The following is a 22,317-nucleotide window of genomic DNA, read 5'->3' as shown; positions in this document are numbered from 1 at the left end:
TGTTTCACTTGAGGATCTGAAACTGAACATTTAAATACTGTGTAAAAACTAGTGGATTGTGATGTTACTCTGCGTTACACAGCTGAACAGATTTATCAGGTAGTTTGAGGAATAGTATAGGTGTTATGTTTTTCCTTAGCTCAAAACACTGTGTGGGTATTTGTGTTTCTAAATAGGAAAAGTTTTTTAAAAGTTACTCAAGTTGTAAAAACCCTAATCGTATATAGAATGAACTGTCTTCCCCCCACCCCCTGGAAATAGGTAGGCTAACTACTATTAGAAGCATGTTAGAAATATAATTTGACAATATCAGGATCTAGCAACACTTTTTTTCCTGGAAGATTTGTGTCTGGTGCTCCAATTTGGAGTTCTTCCTGCATTAAAAAAACATTTCTGCTGCTCTTCTGTGCCATACAATTTTACTGTTGCATTTCCTGGAAGTGTTCAAGGTCAGGTTGGATGGGGCTTTGAGTAACCTGGTCTAGTGGGAGGTGGGGATTTGAACTAGATGATCTTTAAGGTCCCTCCCAACCTAAACCATTCTATGATGGGAACAGTTTTATTAAAAAAACAAACAAACAAACAAACAAACAAAAAAAAAACCAGGAGGGATGGGGAAGTTCTGGGGCAATAATTCTTTGTGTTTTCTTGGGGAAGGGTTTATTTGATCAGTCTTGGGATATAATTCATTTAAATATTGTCACAGATATTTAGAAATCTGACATTCTCCCAGTTTTACTCCCTGCCTGTATCATTACACAGAATCACAGAATGGTCAGGGTTGGAAGGGACCTCTGGAGATCATCTAGTCCAACCAGGTTGCACAGGACGGCATCCAGGCGAGTTTTGAATGTCTCCAGAGTGGGAGACTCCACAACCTCTCTGGGCAGCCTGTTCCAGGGCTCCACTACCCTCAAAGTAAAGAAGTTCCTCCTCATGTTAAGATGGAACTTCCTATGTTCAAGCTTGTGCCCGTTACCCCTCGTCCTATCACTGGGCACCACTGAAAAAAGACTGTTCCCATCCCCCTGGCACCCTCCCTTTAAGTATTTGTAAGCATTAATAAGATCCCCCCTCAATTAACCTTAGTGTGGCTGGGCAGATATGCCAGGTCTCTTTGTTACAATCAATTTGAATTAATTTTCCGCAACTAACAGCAGTGCAGGGTCCCAGGTGCATGTGGGAGGAGGTGTGCTGCTTCCCAGGCTGATGTGGTGGCAGTGACCTGAGCTCTAAGTTCTTTCTTGTTTGGAAGCACAGGCAGAGCTGTTGGGTCGGTACATGCTGCTCAAATAGCCGTTCCTTCTGCACTTGGAGGGAAAGGCATGTCTGTAGCTTGCTGGGGTTCAAAAAGAAAGAGCTAGAGATCTCTAATGAGATGGATGAAAAATAAAATCAAGATTAAAAGATTTTGAGTTTTGAGGGAGTGATGGATGTAGTCCAGTAAGTACTAATTTCGGTCAGGTTTTGTTGTGGTTTTGTAACTTCCTCGGTATCTGAACCACATGTAGGTGTTGCGTTTTGGAGGGAAGGTTGAACACTGCTGCAGAACTCTTCCAACAAGCCTTAAGGAGCACATTAGAAGGATCTGTAGTGCATAGCTGTTCTGGACCAAATGCATTTTATTTACTTTCGGAGATCTTTACTGTGTATGTTTGCAGGTAATCAGAGCTGGTATATACATGCTTGGGTAACAAACTGTCATTTAAAATGCTGTTTTTCATGTTTTTAACTGTACCAAATTTAAACTTTCTCTATTTTGTTGTGTGCTGTAGCTCTGCAGCTTAAATAATACTAAAAGCTAGCTGAAAATGTTAAATTACTTTGTTTTAGATGAGCTGACCTGTATTTCTTCTAAACCTATTCATGAATTCTGAGAACTCATAACTAAAAAATATTCCAACTCAACTATTATTCATACTTTCCCTGCGATTATTTTTCATTGAAGGTGAACCTCTAAATCTGCTCAGCATGTTACTTTGAAATCACTAAGTTGTAAGTGTACATACACATGAGTATACGTAAAATACTGCAAAATTTGATTATCTTTCATAGGGAAATTTTTACCTTTGAAGACCATGTTAGGACCAAGATATGATGATCAGGTTGCTGAAGAAAATCGCTTTCATCCGAGTATGTTATCCAACTACTTAAAAAGTCTAAAGGTAAGGTTAAATTTTCTATTAATTAAAACATTACTTTCATTGTTAATGTTTATTCACATTCTGCTTTTCAGATTTAAGAAAAAAGGTGGTTGGCAGCTTCCTTTGAGACATCTGTACAGAGTATTCTTTTTTACATTTTCAGGTTTTCTCTGCAACTCATAAATTTCCAAAAGTACTTTATAGGCAAGAATTGTGCAAAATCCTGCAGCTCATTCACTGTATTAGCAACAAGAATCTCACTCTTCTCTGTTATTACTGTTGCATCTTGGAGAGATGTCATTGTCAAAATTCAGATAGTCTGAGTTGTAGTTTTACAAATGACTCTTGTGTATGGATATGTTAAGCTGCAATTTTGCTTATAGGAGTGAAAGCATTTAAAAAGCGTTTCTCCTTTTGATGCCTTGAATGCGTTGTGGTATCTAACTAGTCATATCCAAGGATGGAAGAAAACAATTTATGGATTTTATGCAGTAACTTCTTATTGGGAAAAAAAATATGCACAAATAGAAAAAAAAAAAATTAGGAGCATGGATCGAGACCCAAGAAGGTGAGTGAATGCCTTTATCATTGGGACAGGGAGTTCTGCTTCTGGCTTATTTCTTCATTCTCTGTTTAGCACATTTCTGTCTGTCTACTTCAATTTTCATGTTGTTCTGCACTGTAGCACAGCTTTGACATTAAAGGTGGGAAACAGGACCTTTCCATCCTTTCATGTAGTGTAGAGGTCTGTGAAATGCTGTGCCCAGTCCAGTGCATCTGGAGATGTGGGAAATGGGATTTTGAACCTCCCAGGCAAAACCAGACCTACAACTTAATTGTTATAATCTGTTTATTAAACTGTTATATAGAAGGTTAGCACCCTTTGTTTTTGACTGTATGTTTTATAAAACTAACACGCTAGAGACATTTTTTTAGTGTTTTTTTCTTTTTTTCAGTTGATCTAATTTAAAATAACTCTGAGCTTTTTTAACTATATCAGAGCCTAAACATAAGAAGAATCAGGTGACTAAAATGTGGAAATCTTCATTTTATGAATCTTATTTGAGCTTAGATATGAAGTAGATGGTGAGCTACTTGGTGTAGCAGTGATGGAGGTGTACCTGTGAGCTAATGTGATATGACAGTACTGTCAGTGAAGCATATGTGCCTGTTTCCAGGTGCTTGAACTGGTAGGATTTTTCTTGTTTGAATTCTTGGATCTATGTATCTAAATTCTACTTGAGTTCCTCTTTTATACATTATGTTGTTTTTGAGACTGATTGGCTTTAATAGACATACCTAGAAATTTTCCAAAACCAATCTTATTCATGGTTTAAAGTAATTTAAAATTCTGCATATATTTTGAAGTTATGTTACCGAAAGAGGCAGAAACAAACTTTCTAAGACTTAATTTAAGTTTAGAAAGCAGGCACTTCTTTTTTATGGTGCCGGATGCACAGGGGATCACTCCACCTAGTGTGCGTACTGAGTTGCTCCACTACGAAAATTATATACAATCAAAATATAAATATTCATCACATTTCCGAGAAATAATTAACATATTCACAGGATTTCCAAGAAATCATTAATATATGTAAATGTCCATGATGCATGTGCCTTCAGGTACACTGGTGGTCATCCATAGTCTTCCTTGCTGTGTCCACTGGTTGAACCCAATCCTTGCGCATGCTCAGCTTGGTCGCAGAGTCTTGCCCCCCCCCGCTTTAATCTTGGAACCTCCAGAAGATTTTCTCAGTTTACTAATGAGGCCTACAACTTGTCACTTTCTTGACAGGTACTTCAAAGCTACGTTGTTCAACAGTTAGTTCAGGTCATACTTAGTTACCAAATGCATATTATGGGTTTAATTTTCGTTGATTGGTCCCTTGATTATATATATATTACTATCAATACCCATATCCAAATAATCAATGGTTATTTCTATTAATATCTATTGATTTGGTTCTTGATATTTAAATCAAGATGGGAAGGGTAAGGGGGGTTTCTAAGCAGCATCACTGGTGCATAACAGGTTTCTATAGTTACTAGACTCAAATAAAACTTACCTATTCTATTCTTTGTTGTTTCGTCTGGGTTCTACTTGTTCCTTGATAGAGAACAATAATTACCTAGTGAGGGCTCTATGGTTACAAGTTTCAGAACACAGTGCTCTAACGTTCTACTTCTACTATAACCAAAATCTGGTGATTATACAACAGTTATAGAGAACTTCAGAGACTTACTCAGAACCAACATGAGAAGGACATGGACCTGTTGGAATGAGTCCAGATGGGGGCTACGAAGATGATCAGAGGACTGGAGCACCTCTCCTACGCAGACAGGCTGAGCGAGTTGGGGCTGTTCAGCCTGGAGAAGAGAAGACTCTGGGGAAACGTTATAGAAGCCTTCCAGTATCTAAAGGGGGCCTACAGGAAAGCTGGGGAGGGTCTCTCTATCAGGGAGTGTAGTGATAGGAAAAGGGGTAATGGTTTTAAACTGAAAGGTGGTAGATTTAGATTAGATATTAGGAAGAAATTCTTTACTGTGAGGGTGGTGAGACACTGGAACAGGTTGCTCAGGGAAGTTGTGGATGCCCCATCCCTGGAAGTGTTCAAGGCCAGGCTGGATGGGGCTTTGAGCAACCTGGTCTAGTGGGAGGTGTCCCTGCCCGTGGCAGGGGTGTTGGAACTAGATGATCTTTAAGGTCCCTTCCAACTCTAATCATTCTATGATTCTATGAAATGCAACATCCCAAACAGTTGGTGACACTTTGGGTCTGAAAATTATGTTTTAGTGTTCTGGATTTTACATGTCAGTCAGGAGACTGAAATCTGTAAATGAGTATGTTCGAAAGAGTAATTTCTAAAAGTTGAGGGGAAAAGCATGTGAGTATTTTTCAGGCTTGAAAGCTTTGACATAAAATTAATTTTTATGCTTGCATGGATCTTCTCAATGATAATTCTTCATTGCAGCAGGAGTTTGGAGGAGTTTGGAGGCTTCTGGTGGGAGCAGTTGAAGCTGCTGGTATTTGAGAACAGTGGGGTTGAGAATTGGCTTTGAATTTTCAACACTAAAATGGAATTTTCTGTCTCCTACCTTTGGATGGGAGGATGCGAAACTATGTTCTGCAAATCACTTGCATTTCTTCTTTTAGCGCTCCTTTAACAATTTGATACATGAAACAGTGTTACCTTTTAATGTGTCTTCATGCTTTTATTAAAGGTTGTTTTCCCTATGGTTCTTTTTCCCTTTCTCCAGACTATCAGATGATACAGCATTTTTTTCAAGAGTAATTCACATTTTGGAATGTCTTCTTTCTTACTAGACTAGAAGTGAATGCAAACCCCTTTACTTTGATTTAATGAAAATATAATTTTAATCTCATTTTGAAAATAGTTTTTTTTCCCCCTTAGCTGAGGACGTCTTGGAAGTGTTACACCTAACCCCATATTGTACATAAAAGAATAGGTTATCAAACTGAGCTATGTAGAAGTTGGGGAGGAGGGTAGTTAGGGGGCCATTTATGTGGCTTCGTAGTCTCGAGTTCTCTGGTGAGAACACACCTGATTCTCCTATCAGTTGTCTTGCTAACTCCTAACCATGCTCTTGATAGGATGCAGAACACAAAGGCAGATTCTTATGCTTTTTTGGGGGCATGGCATGTTACTGGAAGATATTCTCTGGATTCCCTCCATGGAGCCATTCCTTGTGTGGAACAGTAGAAAAATACGTAAATATTTTTCATAGAACTAGCTCATTTTAGATGTACTTTTCTATCCTAGCATGTTGTCCTTTTACAATCACCTAGAAGTACTGGTGTGGGAATGTGTCATTCTCCTCTGAACAGTTATTTTGAACTGGTTTATGTTGGTGTCGTAGTGTTATGGACCTACAGTGTGTAGCACCTGGAAATTTTATGTGGTCTTACTTGTGAATTAAGTAGTCTTTGAGATATTTGCTAAATGCTATTGTGAATGGAGGGGGATGAAAGTAATCATTGAATTAATTGCCTTTTATATACTTCCTACAAAATTACTCACTGGCTAGTATGCTGTCAGTTTGTACGTTTAGCATCTTGGTTGACACTAAATATTTGAAGTTTCAGATAATGTAACGTTGTTTTCAGGTGGACCCCTGCTGAAGTAGCTTGCATTTCTGCAAAACACTGTAATAAAAGTAAATAAAGCATTCTGAATAAAATAGACGAAGTAAACAAGGAGGAACTCAGAACTGATTTGGATGTTACACTACAAATGCTTAGTGCTGCTGACATAACATTATGATGCTTTTTAATATCTGATAAATAAATAAAAGTATTATAAAAGTATATCATCAGACCCTTGAATACCATGGATAACTAACTACCTTTGTAGATAATTGGAAATTTGCCTTTGGGGACTACTGAACAACATATCCATGTGAAGCAGCTGTTTCTGAACTGTATTCCAGTAATAACTGGAATTTATCTTTTCTGAATTGTCTGTAAACAGCATTTTAATTTGTAATTCTTTCAACTGTGCTGCTACATTATTTCCAGTCTGTTGACCGTAAGGTAAATAAAACCTGATCAAAATCCTGTTTATATGAGTATGTGCTGGACTTCTAGATGTATTGAAGATGCAGTGTTGTTCTATGTTTTTGCATGCGTAACATGCTTTGGTGTTAATGTATTTTTAAGTGCACTATTGATGTATTTTTAAAAAAGGCAGCGCTATGGAACAAGGATATTGCTTAACTACCGTCCTTAAAATGCCTTTTAAAAAGACATCTGGTTTCATGGTGAATGCGTGACATTCAGCGTTTTGATCAAAATCAATTACTCGCATTTATAAGGCAGGAAACCAGGAATGCTTTCAGTACACAGGTGTATTAGTGAGCTGGTTTTGCACGGTGCTACTGGGAGGTGTATTGCTGATGGAAATTTTGTTTGGATCAAGGATCAGTAGGATACACTTCACTGATGTTCTCTGTGTGTTGGATGCCACCCAGTGGAATTTCTCCTTTCCATCTTGCTTCTTAAAAACAGTAACTTCCACGAGGCTGCTTTGAAAGACCTATTTTACAGCTATAAAACCCAAACACTAATAAAGTAAGTTCCCGCACAAGGGGAGGCATTAGCGTCGAATGGGCAAGGCAGCCTGAACTGAGGTACAGCCTCACGTCTGGGTGGCTGAAACTACCACCTTAATTACTGACAGCGTCTTTGAAGATTTCAAGTTTTTTCACATTTCAGCTTTGAATAAAATGTTTCTAGGAATTTAAGGGAATTTTTGTTTTAAACTTCAAAATGTGTTTGTTTGTTTTGCAGCCTGATTTAATGGATGGGTAAATTAAGAGTTATTTCTGAGAGTATACTTGTGTATAAGTCTCAGTAGTTAATTTTTCTTATGGTATTTGCTCTGTGCCAGTGTTTACTAACTTAAAGCATAGAAGTACCCAATTCTACCTTATTTGTCTTTTAACATGTTAAAATGATTCTTTATCAGATTCTTTCCTGCTGTTATCAGGTTTTTCTTATTTAGAAACAATAGTGGGAGCAAACAAATTTTTGAATTGATGGCTAGTGTTAATTCAGACACCAGCTTTCACAAAGAAACACAGATGACTGTGATGGTGGTAAAATCAAATTTATATAGATTTTATGAAGAAATGCAATATTTAAGAATTTTTAAACTTGCAACTTTGGCCTGCTATTGCTTTTACTTCGGATGTTATTAGACATTTAGTATTTATGCACTGATATTTGAACCACATATATAAGGGTTTTTTTATTTCTTGTTTTGTTTTGGTTTTTTTTTAGGTTAAAATGGGTTTACTGGTAGACTTGACCAACACCACTAGATTCTATGATAGGAATGATATAGAGAAAGAGGGGATTAAATATATAAAGCTCCAGTGTAAAGGGTAAGTTGTCTGCACTTTGTTAGTATTTAGCTTTTAATTTGAAAGATCACACTGAAGTAATTAATCTTTTTTTCTCTTCCCTTTCCCCCAGCTGTCTCCTAACCTGTGTGTTCCTGTCTCTTTCAGGCATGGTGAGTGCCCTACACCTGAAAATACGGAGACATTTATCCGTGTATGTGAACACTTCAGTGATAAGAATCCCTCAGAGCTTATAGGTATGTCTTCTTATATCTATTTTACATCCATCATTAGTTTTTACTGTTAATTTGTTTTATATTTATTCATAACTACAGTCTCTTATTCTTAAAAGTCTAAGCAAAGGAATTCCTCAGTACAGTGCCTATGCCTGTATAGATTTGATTGCTTTTACTCCAGAAACTGGTATGTTTCTGTTTTTTTACAGGAACTAGTATACTACTATGTTTCTGCATCCATCAGTTTGATTACAGCTATTCACTTAGTGTGCAAAAATATTCAGGCTTAAGAACTGTCTACAAATACATGATACTTGCATTGTGTTTTTGTAACTTCTGCTGATACAAATACAGGTTATGTATTGGCTAAATATTGTTTTGGCATTTGATGGTCTGGCTTTTACTTGAAGCCATATTTGATAAGTGAATGATCAGAGATTCTTTAGCAAATCTCACAAAGCAGCTGATTAATTGCTGGAAACTGGTAGTAGATACTAGGCTGTTTTTCTTGTGGTGTACTGTCTCACAGTGAATATTTGAATGTTCTTAAGGATGGTTTTTTTTGTTTGGGTTTTTTTTTTTTACCCAGAGAAAAATAGGTTCTCAGTTTAATTTGGGTGGCTTTAGTTAAAACTATTTCATTCTGATTTCTGTTAAGCATATTAATGTTCAACTCCATCTGCAAACTGTCAGAGACAAGAAATTACTTTGCAGCTGAGTTTCCAGAGTCAGAAGAGGTGTTGATGATAATTCTGCAATCTTCCTGAATCTGAGTGTCTGTGTGACTTAAGAGTGTATGGAACAGTTGTTTGTGTTGGTGTCACTGGTAAGAGCTTGGTAGACTAAACTGGTATGTTCATACAGTTTAGGATTCATACAGAATCATAGAATTGTGCAATAGTTTTAGTTGTTGGAAGGAACCTGTGGAAATTATCTACTGAGCTGTGCTTACTTAGAGCAGGGCCAGCCAAAGCAGCTTGCTCAGGACTCTGCCTGTTTGGGTTTTGACCATCTCCACAGCATCTCCTGCAACCTCTTCCAGTGTTTGCTCACCCTTACAATATACACTTGGGTTATTTTTCTTACATTTAAACAAAATTTATTGTATTTCAGTTTGTATCCATTACTTCCTGTCCTGTCACATGATACCACTGAGAATATTTTTTTTTTTTCCAGTGCTTGGGAGATTTAATTTGGGCACGCGCTTTTTCACATAATTTTCTCTTAGGTACTTACTTATTTCTCTATTTCACATAGAATGCAATTTTAATTTGAGACGTGTTTTCTTCACTAAACTGTAACACAAGTATATGATATGAAAAATGAGGAACTGCTAAATGAGAGTCAGTGGTATCAGTCATCAGCAATATTTGAGAACTTGCACCAGAACTTGAAATATTGTCGATGACTGATCTCACTCACTCTCATTTAGCAGTTCCTTATTTCTCACTCTCATTTAGTGGTTCTTCCACTTGGTTCTCCAACAATATTTCAGAACTTGAAATATTGTTATGGTCAGCAATTTATATGGAACATGGGTAGCATGGATTATCCTATAAATAGCAGACCCATTTAACTGATATTTCAACTTTTAAAATGCCATTTTTAGTCAGTGGTATCAGTCATCAGCAATATTTCAGAACTTGCACCAGAACTTTAAAATGGCTTTTAAAATGCCATTTTTAATGTTGAGTCACTAATTTTTGACTTCTATGAATTTTGAATGTTCTTCCGTTATTTAGATTATTTTCTTCTTGACTCTAACTGACTTTTATTGCATAGAGGTGAAACGATGTGTTGATTAAGCTTTTACATAACCTGTGGTTTAGACTTTCATAGTGAAAGAGAAATGTTGGGATTTTTCGTTTCCCTTCCATGAGTTACTGAAAAGTTGTTTCTGGTTCTGGACACTTGTTTCCTCTGACAGATCATCAGAGGGACTGGCGTGGAGGAGACTGAAAGCAGTCTGCAGCGGTGATAGTACTGTACCCCATGTGATCTTTCCCTTCCAAGCCGTCGATCTCATTGCTGAGATGCTTCTTATCTTTGTCATGTGTATAAAATTATTGACTTAACCTTCTAGCAGCAGCAATAACAGCCGCAGGGCTTATTGATAGCAATTGAGTGCAATTTTATTTCCAGTGTCAAGATTAGATAAAATCATAGACTGAAATGTGACTCATAAGTGAACAAAATTTCCTATTCATGCCTCCTAGAACAATATAGAATAGAAACTTTATTTTTGCAATTTGAAGGACTGGAGTATGCCTGCCAACTTTAAGGAAACAAAATGCAAAAATTTTGCTTAAGCAGAAAACAAAGGAGAAATGATTGCTGGGAACAGATTCTATAAGGAAACTAAAATTCATTTCATTTTATGCATGTTACACAGTTTTTAATATTATTAAATGGGTAGACTGGATGAATCCAGTAAATTTGTAGTATTTTTTGCCTTGCTTTGTTAAGAAGGGAAGCTTGGGGGGTAGGCAGAAAACCCAACCCTGATACAGTTGATACGTGTATCTATTTACCCATATAAAGTTTCTGGTTTATATGAGTGTACTTTTTGTATGCATTTTTGGACCTCCAGTAAAAAAAAATAAATTCTTGCAGTCTAGAGGTGTGTATAGAAAAAAAGATAGATGTTCACATTTTGTCTGAATAAGCATCAAGTGAGTTGTTGCTAAACTTGTTTTACTAACTTTGGTAGAGAAATAAGGAAATGAATAAAAGATTAAGTGACTTGCTTCATGGTCATAACTGATTAATATTAAGAATAACTGTGCTTGGAGTTAGTGGAAACTTTAATACTGTGATATTTATGATTTAAAATGCAGTATGAGGAAGAGGCAACATCTTGTCTGAATCCTTCACCTTTTTAATAGCACAAATTTTTAGACTGGTTTGTTTATCACTAGATGGTGCTGTTGTCTTGAGAGGAAAAAAAAAAAGTTCCAATGGATTTGACTCTTCCCCTCCTTTCACTGAGGGATGAATTCAGTAAAATAGAGGCTACAGTCTTAATTCTTTTTTTTTACATCAAAAAGATAAGTAATTCAAGGTGATTATACTGTTGTATAGTTTTCTTTGTAGGTTTTTTTTTGTTTTGTTTTGTTTTTTTTTCAAAATTGGTAAGTGGTCTCAGCATGGTAATAGCACATTTGAAATAGAATTGTGATCTATTGACACTGCTTTCAAGTTTGAGGTAGGGTGATCTGGATATGTTTTTTATGCCTGATGGTGTGAAATGAATGTAATGCTTGTTGAATCCACTAAAAGCACAATTATTGAGTTTGATTGTATTGATTGTATTGTCTTCTGGTTAGCATTTGAGCAGTCATAAAAAATAATTTGAATCTTATCTGTGCTAGCCATATGTCAGCTGCATTAAAGTTAGTGCTCTTGAGTTGTGATAAACTGAAGTATCTTATACGCTTGTTGCGAATAATTTGTGGCAAGAATATAATAAATTGCTTTTCAGGCTTATGTGCCTTATGTGGTCTGAGCTGCCTTGATAGGAAAGGAGATAGCTCTTTAATGTTATTGATGAAGGTAGAAGGATCCACAAACACTTTTGTGAATCTAAAGCATGTTTATTAAAACTACTTGCAAATGATTATGTCCTTTTCTTGTCTTGTCTAGGTGTCCATTGCACACATGGTTTCAATAGAACTGGATTTCTGATCTGTGCCTTTTTGGTCGAGAAGTTGGACTGGAGGTAAGTGAATGTTAATTCCTAGGGATCTGTGGAGAGTGACCAAAGGATCTTCAGTATGTTTCACTCATTGTCCTGACAGCTATCCTAATGTATTCACTGTTTGTTATTTTAAAAACCGCCTACTAATCTTGACTGAGCAACCTATATTAACATTATTCATATCATCCCCTGGTAGTGTAGCCTGTCTCTGTCAAGCTTTCCAGGTCCAGTAGGTCAAAAGTCAGCTGTACCTGCTGTGTGTGGGCTTTTATTGTATTGTGTCTCTTCCCTGTGACATGTCCCACATTTTGGGTAAGAATATAGAGTTCAGAGATGCCTGAAAGATTATTTCTCTTACTTTTTTTCATGTAGGTTTGCATGTACGCTCTTTTGGTTTCTTGAGTTCTGAAGAGATGAGCTAGAGCAACAGCAGAGTGACATCCTTGCTTCTGAAGGGTCGGGGGGAGACAAAGTCCTTGTTTCCAGCTTGTTGTTTGACTAAAGTCTACAGTATGCTTCTGCACAGAGTCACCTGTTTTTTTTGTGATTTAAAAATGTTCTTCATAAAGAGTAGTGATCTTTTTTAAAAAACATCAGTGTAAAAAAAAAAAAAATAATTGCCTGTACCATGCTGGTGGGCATGACTTTTGCATGTTCAGTAGTATTCACAAAACACTATATCCTTGCTGACAGGGTCCCATGCAAGGCATGTTTCTTAACAAGCCCCTTAAGTGTTCTGATGATATTTCTTCTGTTGTCCTTTAAGTGAAGAAAATTCTACTCCTGTTGCTGCCTTTTTTTATGACTGGACATACAGTTTATTTGGTGCTTAGCAAGTGTGTGCAAGCTGTTTACAAAGAACTAGATCATTGTTGTCTGTTACTAAACTTGGAATATGACACAAACCTAGGAGGAGTGGCTGACACGCCAGAAGCCGTTCCCGCCATACAGCGTGACCTGGACAGGCTGGAGAGTTGGACAGAGAGAAACCTTATGAAATTCAACAAGGGCAAGTGTAGGGTACTGCATCTGAAGGAATAACCCCATGCATCAGTACAGGTTGGGGGCTGACCTCCTGGAGAGCAGCTCTGTGGAAAGAAACCTGGGAGTCCTGGTGGACAACAGGATGACCATGAGCCAGCAATGTGCCCTGGTGGCCAAGAAGGCGAATGGCATCCTGGGGTGCATCAAGAAGAGTGTGGCCAGCAGGTCGAGGGAGGTCATCCTCCCCCTCTACTCTGCCCTGGTGAGGCCACATCTGGAGTACTGCATCCAGTTCTGGGCTCCCCAGTTCAAGAAAGACAGGGATCTGCTATAGAGAGTCCAGCAAAGGTCTACAAAGATGTTTAGGGGATTAGAACATCTCTCACACGAGGAAAGACTGAGGGACTCAGGTCTCTTTAGTCTAGAGAAAAGAAGATTGAGGGGAGATCTTTTTAATGCTTACAAATACTTAAAGGGAGGGTGCCAGGGGGATGGGAACAGTCTTTTTTCAGTGGTGCCCTGTGATAGGACAAGAGGTGACGGGCAGAAACTTCCATCTTAACATGAGGAGGAACTTCTTTACTTTGAGGGTAGTGAAGCCCTGGAACAGGCTGCCCAGAGAGGTTTTGGAGTCTCCCACTCTGGACGTATTCAAAACCCGCCTGGATGCTGTCCTGTGCAACCTGTTGTAGGTGCCCCTGTTCTGGCAGGGGGGTTGGACTAGATGATCTCCAGAGGTCCCTTCCAACCCTGACCATTCTGTGTAATAAAGACATTGGAGTAATGGAGGCAGAACACTGTCAGTAGTGGATGGCTGAATCTTGACAGAATCTTAGCTGAGTAGAGGAAGTATACACAGGTACAGATATCTTTGTAGTATGATTCTAGTGTTCCTATGAACTTGCAAATTTGTATGCTATTAATCTAACCATTTAAAAGCAGCGTGCAATAATTAGACTCGGAATTGGTCCTTTGTTCTGAATAGGAAGTGCACTTGATTCTATGTGAAACTTCTGCTTCTATGTAGCCTGTCTGTATTTTCAAACCTCTGTGGGAAAAGCCTTAAAACTTAACAGCCGTGTCCTTTTTTTTATTTTTATTTAGGTAGTCAATTGTATCAGTTTTCATCTCTGTCAGATTATTTTAACAGAACACCCAGATATCACCTGGTAGGCAAAAACATCCACATCAAAAGAATGAATTTTGGCAAGGTGGTAGTTAGTGCTAAGCATTGTATCAAGGTAAATCCAATTTGCTGTATCATTCTTTAAAATAAGGCACTGTTACTGCTGATGAGGAAATAAGATTTTCCTGGTGGAAAAATCCATCCATATTCATTCCTTAAGCATATGATACAGGAGTGCTGCTGATGTATTGTGAATACTGAGATATATTTTATAGTTAGTTTAAAGAAAGGTCATCCAGACTGAAAGCTCTCCAGCTGGTGATCAGAAACCTTACTTGATTCTCTTTTTCACATTTTTCCCAGAGATCCTTATGTTTCTAGAACTTCCAAAATTATGTTTTCTTTCAGCTAGGTTTCTCTGCTTGAAATCTGTGCTGCCTCTTTTGGCTTTCATTGCCATCTATTCCAGAATAGTATAGAGTTCTTCTAATACCATCAGAGACAAATTTGAGCATCTTTCAGGACCCATCCCTTTTGCTTTGTTTTGGCCTTTCAATGGCACTGATTACAGAAGATGTGAAACAATTTAGAAAATATATCAAAATGAAAAATGTCTTGTGAAGAAGAAATTAGGAGTCTTAGAAAACTGAATGAGGAAGAAAGATCCTTCTACATAACTCAGATTCCTAAACTGTCGTTTCTGAGATCTGATGACCACCCGTCTGATAATCTCACTGATGAAAATGTTTTGTTTTCTGCTGTTACCAAAGATCAGAGGAGAGAACCAAACTTACTGGCTCTTAGGCAGTGTTTCTGTCTATTCTGGGAAATTTGCCCCAAAGTTTTCAGGCTCCTTCCTATACTGTATAGAGCAGACAAAAATGCCTTATGTATTTAAATTATTTTTTCTATTTTAGCTATGTTTTCCTTGTGCCAGTGGCAGGCTATTGTCTTATCTGAAAAAAAAAAAATTCTTTTCACAGCATGTAATATGTACTTTTGTTCCAGCTTTAAGATATGTGCTTGTCCAGAAGCCTTATGGGGACATGTACCTTTTGTGATTTCTCCTCTTTTATTTAGCAAGATTTCTAAAAGTTGATCTGTGGAGCATTACTGCTCTATGCAGCCATGATAAATTTAAGACAGAATTATGTCCAGTGCTTTCTGTTAAACATTTTTATAGGATCTATGAAAATAGCAACAATAAAACCCTTGTGCTGTGCTCGCTGTTGTATAGTTTGCATTGCTTTCCAGTGGGCTAGTAAAGGTGCATGACTGTTAGTTTTGGTTGCTGATTTTTTTGTGATCCAGCCTCCAGTTTATTAAAGTACTTTAAGTGTTAGCTGCATACTAAAAGGCTTCTGAATTGCATTTTTTTTATGAGAAACTTCCGGAAAGAGAAGTAATTTCAAAAGACTGGGATGCTTTTACTCAGTGTGATGGCAAAACCTCTAGTGAAAGGAAAGATAATTCCTAGGGGGAAAAATGTAGCCATAATTGAATTTCAACGCTTCATTTTTATTTCATTGAGTATGTTAGTCTTTTTCTTTGGTCTATTTTGTCTCATTCAGTCTTTAAGTACTTACCTACGTGTCACCTATTCCTTTTCTGTATCAATAATAAAAATTTTACCTAGGTGACCAGCAGACCACTATTAGCTACAATAAGGAGACGAAGCAGTGCAAACTACAGTTACTTCTGAGAACATATGCAGTGCCTACATTAATTATGCAGAATCTTGTGCAAGAGCAACTGTTGCCAAGGCATGATGCTTCAAATATGATGAATGTTTTTGCAATTACCAGTTTGCAATTTTTAAAAAACTTTTAGTCCAAATAAACCTTGTATTTGTTAAGGCATAACATGACTAAAACATGTAAATTAAGCATCCAGAGTAATCTTCAATTTTTATTTGACAGTATTGAGGCTGCTGTGGCTACTTTTGCTCAGGCTAGACCACCAGGTATTTATAAAGGTGACTATTTGAAGGAATTATTTCGTCGTTATGGAGATGAAGATGATGCACCATCGCCACCTGAGCTACCAGAATGGTGCTTTGATGAAGATGAGGAGGAAGAGGATGATAATGGTAAAACAGGAGGCCAAGAATCAGAACCTGGATCATCAAGCTCTTCCTTTGGCAAGAGGAGAAAAGAACGTCTAAAACTGGTATTTTTGATTAAGAACTTTATATTCTAATTTTAAACTTAATTTCATAAACTCATAGTTATCAGTTACTACATAATACGTACATAATACTATATAATACACAATATGAGTGTCAGTGCTCTGGCGAATGAGTATTGTCTTGAACCGGTAAAAACAAGTAGATACATTGCAAACTCTTGTGTTTCCTGTATGAACCTTGAACTTTAATGTTCATCACCTCAACTATTCCAGTTGTTACAATGACTTAAAATTTTTCTAATGTAACATTTTTTTTTTTTTAAGGTTGAATTGAGAAGGAAAGCGCTTTTTAATTTTTCTTTAGGGGGAAGTGTTATGGAGGAGGTGTGTAAACAGTTTTTATTTGGTTTTGTAGTCATGTGGATGAAATCCAGTGTTTTTTGAATTCAGTGTTCATTTTGGTGAATATTCTTACTTTTGAAAATTTTGAAAGATTGAGAATTGGGTTAGCAAAACATAAGATGAGCTTAAACCCCAAGGCAGCTGTGAAATTATATTTTGTTCAAAGCTGTTTAAACTGAGTAATGATAAGAAATATGGCTGAGCACTCACTCTGATTATTTTGACATAAATCTTCTTAATTCTGATGAAATAAGTTACTGTAGTTACTATAGTATGGAACTAATACTCAAATACAAAGAATATACTTGTGTTGTCTGAAGAGTAATGGCTCAGTTTTCTCCAAATTCCTAACTTTTTTTTATTTGAGGATAAAGTAGGGGAGAATATTGCTGAGTGGAAAAATAGATTCAGTTATTCTTGCATAATACTGAATTATTTTACTTGTGTGCTGAGGTGTGTGTTTGTTTGCAAACACTTGGAAGTCCTCATATGAAATATGCTGCAAAAACACATTTTGTTGTTATTGCAGCTGTTCAACATGGTTTACAGGTGAAGTATGGAAGAAATTAGCCTGAAAGGAATATGAAGAAGCAAGATAAACTCTGAAAACTTTAAAATAATCCATCGGCTGAAACAAAAAATTGTCTTCACTGTAAAAATCCATAGTAGAAATATATTCAGGGATATGGCTGCTACCTCCATTAGCCTTGCATTAAAACATTGATATCTAAAAAAATTTCTTTGGGCCAGTACCTCAAAACTATGTTGGTTGTGTTTTTTTTTTTTTTTTTTTTTAACTTGCCTTTTGAGGCATTAGCAAATGAGGTGTGATGGTGAGGTCCAATGTTGGCCTTTTTTTCAGCAAGTATAAAACTGAACTGGTCTATTTCACAGGAATCATGACACTGGCTTCCCAGTCTTTTTCTTAACTGCCAACATGGTTTTTTGAAAGCTGGAAGCTAAATTATACGAATAAGCATATTAATAACTAAAAGTTTATTATGAGTTAGATAATTAATGAAAGAAATAATCATCTAGTTAATATGCATATTCGTATAATTCAGTTTTGCAGCTCTGGAGGATCATTCTTTGACATGAAGAGGAGGAACGGGGAGAATTCTTTACCATGGTTCTTGGCTGGCAGATTGGACTGCTTCTTAACTGAGTAGAGATGGATACAATCTGTTTGTGATTCCTTGTAAATATGCGATCTACAGGGGGAATGATTATCAGGTAAATACCTCTTCCTCAGATTTTCTTAATTTACTGTCTGAAGGACTAAATTTTCAGCATTACAGCTGATTTCCTGCAGCAGATGTTTTCAGCATTCTAATATGACTCATCTTCTGAAAACCTAGGGGTAGTCAGTGTAAAACTAGAGGTGGCTGGTGCAATAGAGGTGTTCTGAAATGTTTTCATTTTGACCCAAATCTTTGTGGGGACAGAAGAAAAGCTTAGGCATAGAGGAGGAAACATCTCCCAGGCATCTTGCTCAAACAATGCATAGTCAGAAGCAAGTGGCCAGCTAGCCTGCAAAGTGAAATTAGCATGTTATCCATTTCAGAAATTCTCTCCTGGACGTGAGAAACTTCACTGCAGCATCTTTCACTAAAAATTCCGTATTTTAATGTCAAAAGGTCTTGGCAGCCTTTCTTTTCTATGCTACAGAAACTGTGGGAACAGTTCGAGTGTAATGCCATTAAAGTTTCCTTTGTTATCATGTGAGTGTAGTTGACATGCAGCAAGTCTGTTTGCTACAGCCTCGGATGCTACACAGGAAATCCAAACACATTTTGACTTTGTCAGTGCGTGCCATAATGATTCTAACATCAAAGCACGTTATTAGCTGACACTTAAAATCTCACCTCAGGAAAAAAAAAAATCATCAGGAAAAAAATACTTGATTTTGCAAATAGGACAAAAAGTTATAAATCTGAGTCAGAACCTTCAAACTTTTCACGGGTCAACCGGATCTTTTACTGTTTATTAAGGAGTGCCATCTGTTCTAGTCCGATGTAAGCTGCGTATTTCACAGGCAGTACAGGGTGTAATATGTAGTGCTTCTAAAATGGGTGGTTACATCTCAAACAATCTGGAAGAGATGGTAGCTGTTAATGATTTTCTTCATGATTTTGAGTGCATGTGTCTTGCGGTTATCTCCAAGAGGGAAACCACTAAACTTCGTGGTTGACACAGCGAGAAAAGTTATTATTTAACTATCAGAGTACTTTGATTCTAGCCATTAGTGACTTTGTTTTTCTCTGTCTAACCTACTTTTTTTTCCCCAAAGTTTAACCCCTATACTTATTATTCTGCCCATGGATGTGTCTTGGTGGATATGGGAAAAATACTATTTTCTGATTTTGCAGCAGCAGTTTGTGTACTTGAATACTGGTGTCATTTCCTTTCAGCCTTCTCCTTTTCCATGTTAAATGCCAATTTGTTCACTTTTTCCCTATAGTCCATATTTTTTTATATTTCTGATCATTCTTGTCATTCTTTATATTCCGTCATGTTGTCCCATGTTTTTCTGAGACTGTGGTGCCCATAATTGAACTCAATCCTCTAGTTGAGGCCATCTTAGTAGTTAATAGGGAGGAATTAATTTCAAGTGTCTTAAGGCTAATACCTCTGTTTATGTGTCTCAATATAATTGCTTTTACAGGACAGAATAATACTAATTCAGCTTTTGGTCTCTTACTGCCTCCCTATCTTTTTCCTCTGGTTATATACCAGTGTGTGTTTATATAATTGCTTATTCCTTATTAAGAGTAGAACTTTGGTTATACTGAATTGCACAGTGCTTTTTCCAGCCCATTCTTAAGGATAACTTGAATTCTTAAGCTACCGTCACAGTCTGTATCCTTGTTACTAAAATAAGTCACAAAAATAAGAATATGCCATGAGGAAATTTAAGGAAAATAAACTAATTCTCTTATACCTAAACTGGACTCCACAGATCCTCCTCAGTATATTCATCCATTTTGTTAGTGAAACACTGACTCCTCTGAATCTGGTTTTGAAACGGGTTGCTTTTCTCTTTTATAGAAGTTACATCTACCCCATGTTTTTTGTGTTCCTCTGTGAGAACAAGACAAGCAAACAAAAGACAAGGCAAGACAAAAGTCAGCATCAAAAGACTTGATATTTCTTGCTTCTCCCAATTCTATGAAGGCTGTTTCACCACCAAAACCAAATGATTAATTGAACACCACTGTTACTGAGTGTCAGTCAGTACGATTTGTTGCATCTTTTTCGCTTGTAAATACCTAGAGGCAGTACTTGTGATTTGATCCTGTATTTCTAGGTATTAAATCTAAGCTGATCAGTGTAACTCCTTGGCTCTCCCTTCCTCTCTTAGAAGATACAGACGCTCTTTCTACTTGATATGTTTTGGAATGTTTCTTGTCCTCTGGAAGGCATATTGGCACTCGGTGAAGTTTGAGTAGCTGAAGGTGGCTATCACCCAGGCCTGGTGATAGCCGCTAGGGTCAGGGAGGTGTGTGGTTGAGGTTATTTCCACCCACCCACTCCTCTAGATGGTGTTTGGGATCTGAACCAACACAAGATGATTCACATTGCCACTTTTCCTTCAGCTGAAATGATGGGTGGAGGGGGACGGTGAGGAGAGCTTGATTAGCACAGATGGCGTGAAGGTTGCGCAGAGTGTAGGTACTAAGTGCATGTAGTTACCTTGCATCTATTAGGGCTTATAACTCTTGGCTTAGTGGCAGTGCTGAGGACCTGAAGGACTCCTGCTGAGCTAAGTGCTCTAGCATCCCTGCACTGTGTTCTCCAGTATCCTGTTTCTGCGGGAGGTTGTTAGCTCAACAACGATGCAGAAATTGTGTGAATCTGGCTTGGTGTTGGCACCTTATCCAAGGAAATGTCCTCATGAAACCTGGAACACTGAGTTAGCCAAGCACGGATACCCAAGTGACTCACCTTGTTTTCATAGCGCTGTGCCTTAGCTAGTGAGTATACTTGAGGCCCGACCTTATTCTGTGAAAGCCTCTTCTGGTGTGTGTATGGCTATAGCGCTTCTTAAATTAGCGTGCTGATTGAAGTCACTGGATAACTGAGTTGATTATATTCTTAGGTCGTGGTAATCAAGTGAAATATTCTCTGCCTTTACTGTTTGTACAACTTCCTCTTCATCCTATGTCCTCAGGACTTTGCTTTGTTCCTGGCTCTCCCCAGTCCTCTTCTTTCAACTTGACAGCACTACAGAGAGGGATTACAAGGTGCCTAATCAGGGGAATGGAGAAGCCTGTATGAAAACACAAAAGCTTGGCTTGTTTATCACATTATAAGATGTACTTGTTTCCTTAATTCTTTCAAAATTGCCCCCCCAACATAATCATATATATATATGTATGTAATTATGTACATCAAGCACGTGCTGCCTGTGCAAGGGAACCTGTTATGTTTGGTCAGGTGTTTAAAATCAATAAACAATTAAAAGCTGTTACAATAAAGTAACTAACTAAGCAAAGTTACTAGAACCAAATCAGGATGCATAATTTCTATGTAACGAGAAGCTAATGTTTTGTAATTTTTAATAACTCATTCTAACTTTTTACCTTTTTAACCATATGGAGAATTTTCTAAATTGCTTAGACCATCATTCTTGCGATACTACTAATAAAATGCTGCAGAGGGCAGGTTTCAAAAGAGCATGTGTCCTGGTTGCGGCAGGGATGGGGTTAATTTCCCGAAGGAGCCGGCAGGGGGCAGGCATTCCATCCCACGGGACCCATGCCCGGGCTATAAGAGGCTGTAGCCGGGGAGGGGAGAGCAGTCGCCACTTGGGGGTGGGCTGTGGCGGTGCGGGTCCAGTTGGTGCGCTGCACGGTGGTACTGTAATCGCGTCTTCATATCTCTTTATTGCCGTTATCGTTTTGTTTTCATCTTCCCTTTTGCTGTTCTGTTAAATTGCACTATTTTAACCCACGAGTTTTGCCCTTTTGGTTTGTGTTTTTTTTTTTTTTTTTCCCCACGGCTGTGGGAGTGGAGTGAGCGGCTGTGTGGTTCTTTGTTGCCTGCTGAGGCCAAACCACAACAACTACATGCTCTGACATTAGTGGCTCCAAAACAGTTCTGTATGTGCATAACTCTCTTAATCAGATAATCTGCAAGAGAGACTTTCAAATGGCCGGCACCAGTTCCGTGTTTCTGACTTTTTCTTTTCTGGAAAATCTTTCCTGTTGCCTGTCTTTTGCTTTAATCTTAACGGTTATGGTGCTGTCGCAGTCTGCCATTATTCTGAGAAGGAAGGCACAACCATCTTCCCTTATTTTGTGGTGCTCTTAACCACTTACTTGGAATTCAGACAACATGCTGGCCAGGCATGTGTAGTGTCTGTGTCCCTCGCCCATTCACCTATGTGCTGTTGCACCTGCTGGTGCCCACATAAATAATATGGGATAAGTGATGCACCGAAAGTCTGTGGAGCTTGAGATAATTAAGGTTATAAACTAGCTTATTTCTTTAGGGTGTTCTGTCCTCAGAATATGATTTGGTGATGCAGCTGAGCCAATCTTAACTAAATGCAGGCTGTACTGAAAGCTGTGGCCCTGCTTTCCCGGCAGTCCTTGTGTTCCTTCTGCTTCCCTTGTGCTGGCACTAGTGCAGACTCATCCTATGGTGAGCTAGTTTAGAATACTACTTTGGCAGAAAATTACTAATTTATGATGTTTTTTTTGCCAAATTAATTCCTAGACTTGCTGAAGAGTAGAA

The 22,317-nt window shown here is 37.8% G+C and overlaps 1 protein-coding gene across 2 annotated transcripts in view; it reads left to right on the top strand.

The window, feature by feature from the left end:
* Positions 1-2,060: 2,060 nt before the first annotated feature.
* RNGTT (RNA guanylyltransferase and 5'-phosphatase) overlaps positions 2,061-22,317 on the top strand; it is a 187,121-nt gene continuing 166,864 nt past the window's right edge. For both annotated transcript variants that reach the window (XM_009887496.1, XM_009887497.1), the window contains exons 1-5: positions 2,061-2,165; positions 7,945-8,048; positions 8,175-8,263; positions 11,885-11,960; positions 15,969-16,218. In XM_009887496.1, coding sequence (XP_009885798.1) covers positions 2,079-2,165; positions 7,945-8,048; positions 8,175-8,263; positions 11,885-11,960; positions 15,969-16,218 — 606 coding nt within the window. In that variant the 5' untranslated portion in view covers positions 2,061-2,078. The remainder of the gene's footprint in view (positions 2,166-7,944; positions 8,049-8,174; positions 8,264-11,884; positions 11,961-15,968; positions 16,219-22,317) is intronic.

This window comes from Charadrius vociferus, unplaced genomic scaffold (genome assembly GCF_000708025.1).
Source record: "Charadrius vociferus isolate BGI_N301 unplaced genomic scaffold, ASM70802v2 scaffold185, whole genome shotgun sequence".
In the NCBI taxonomy this organism is placed as follows: Eukaryota; Metazoa; Chordata; class Aves; order Charadriiformes; family Charadriidae; genus Charadrius; species Charadrius vociferus.
Note: the sequence above shows the minus strand (reverse complement) of the source record. Positions and strands in the feature narration are given on the sequence as shown.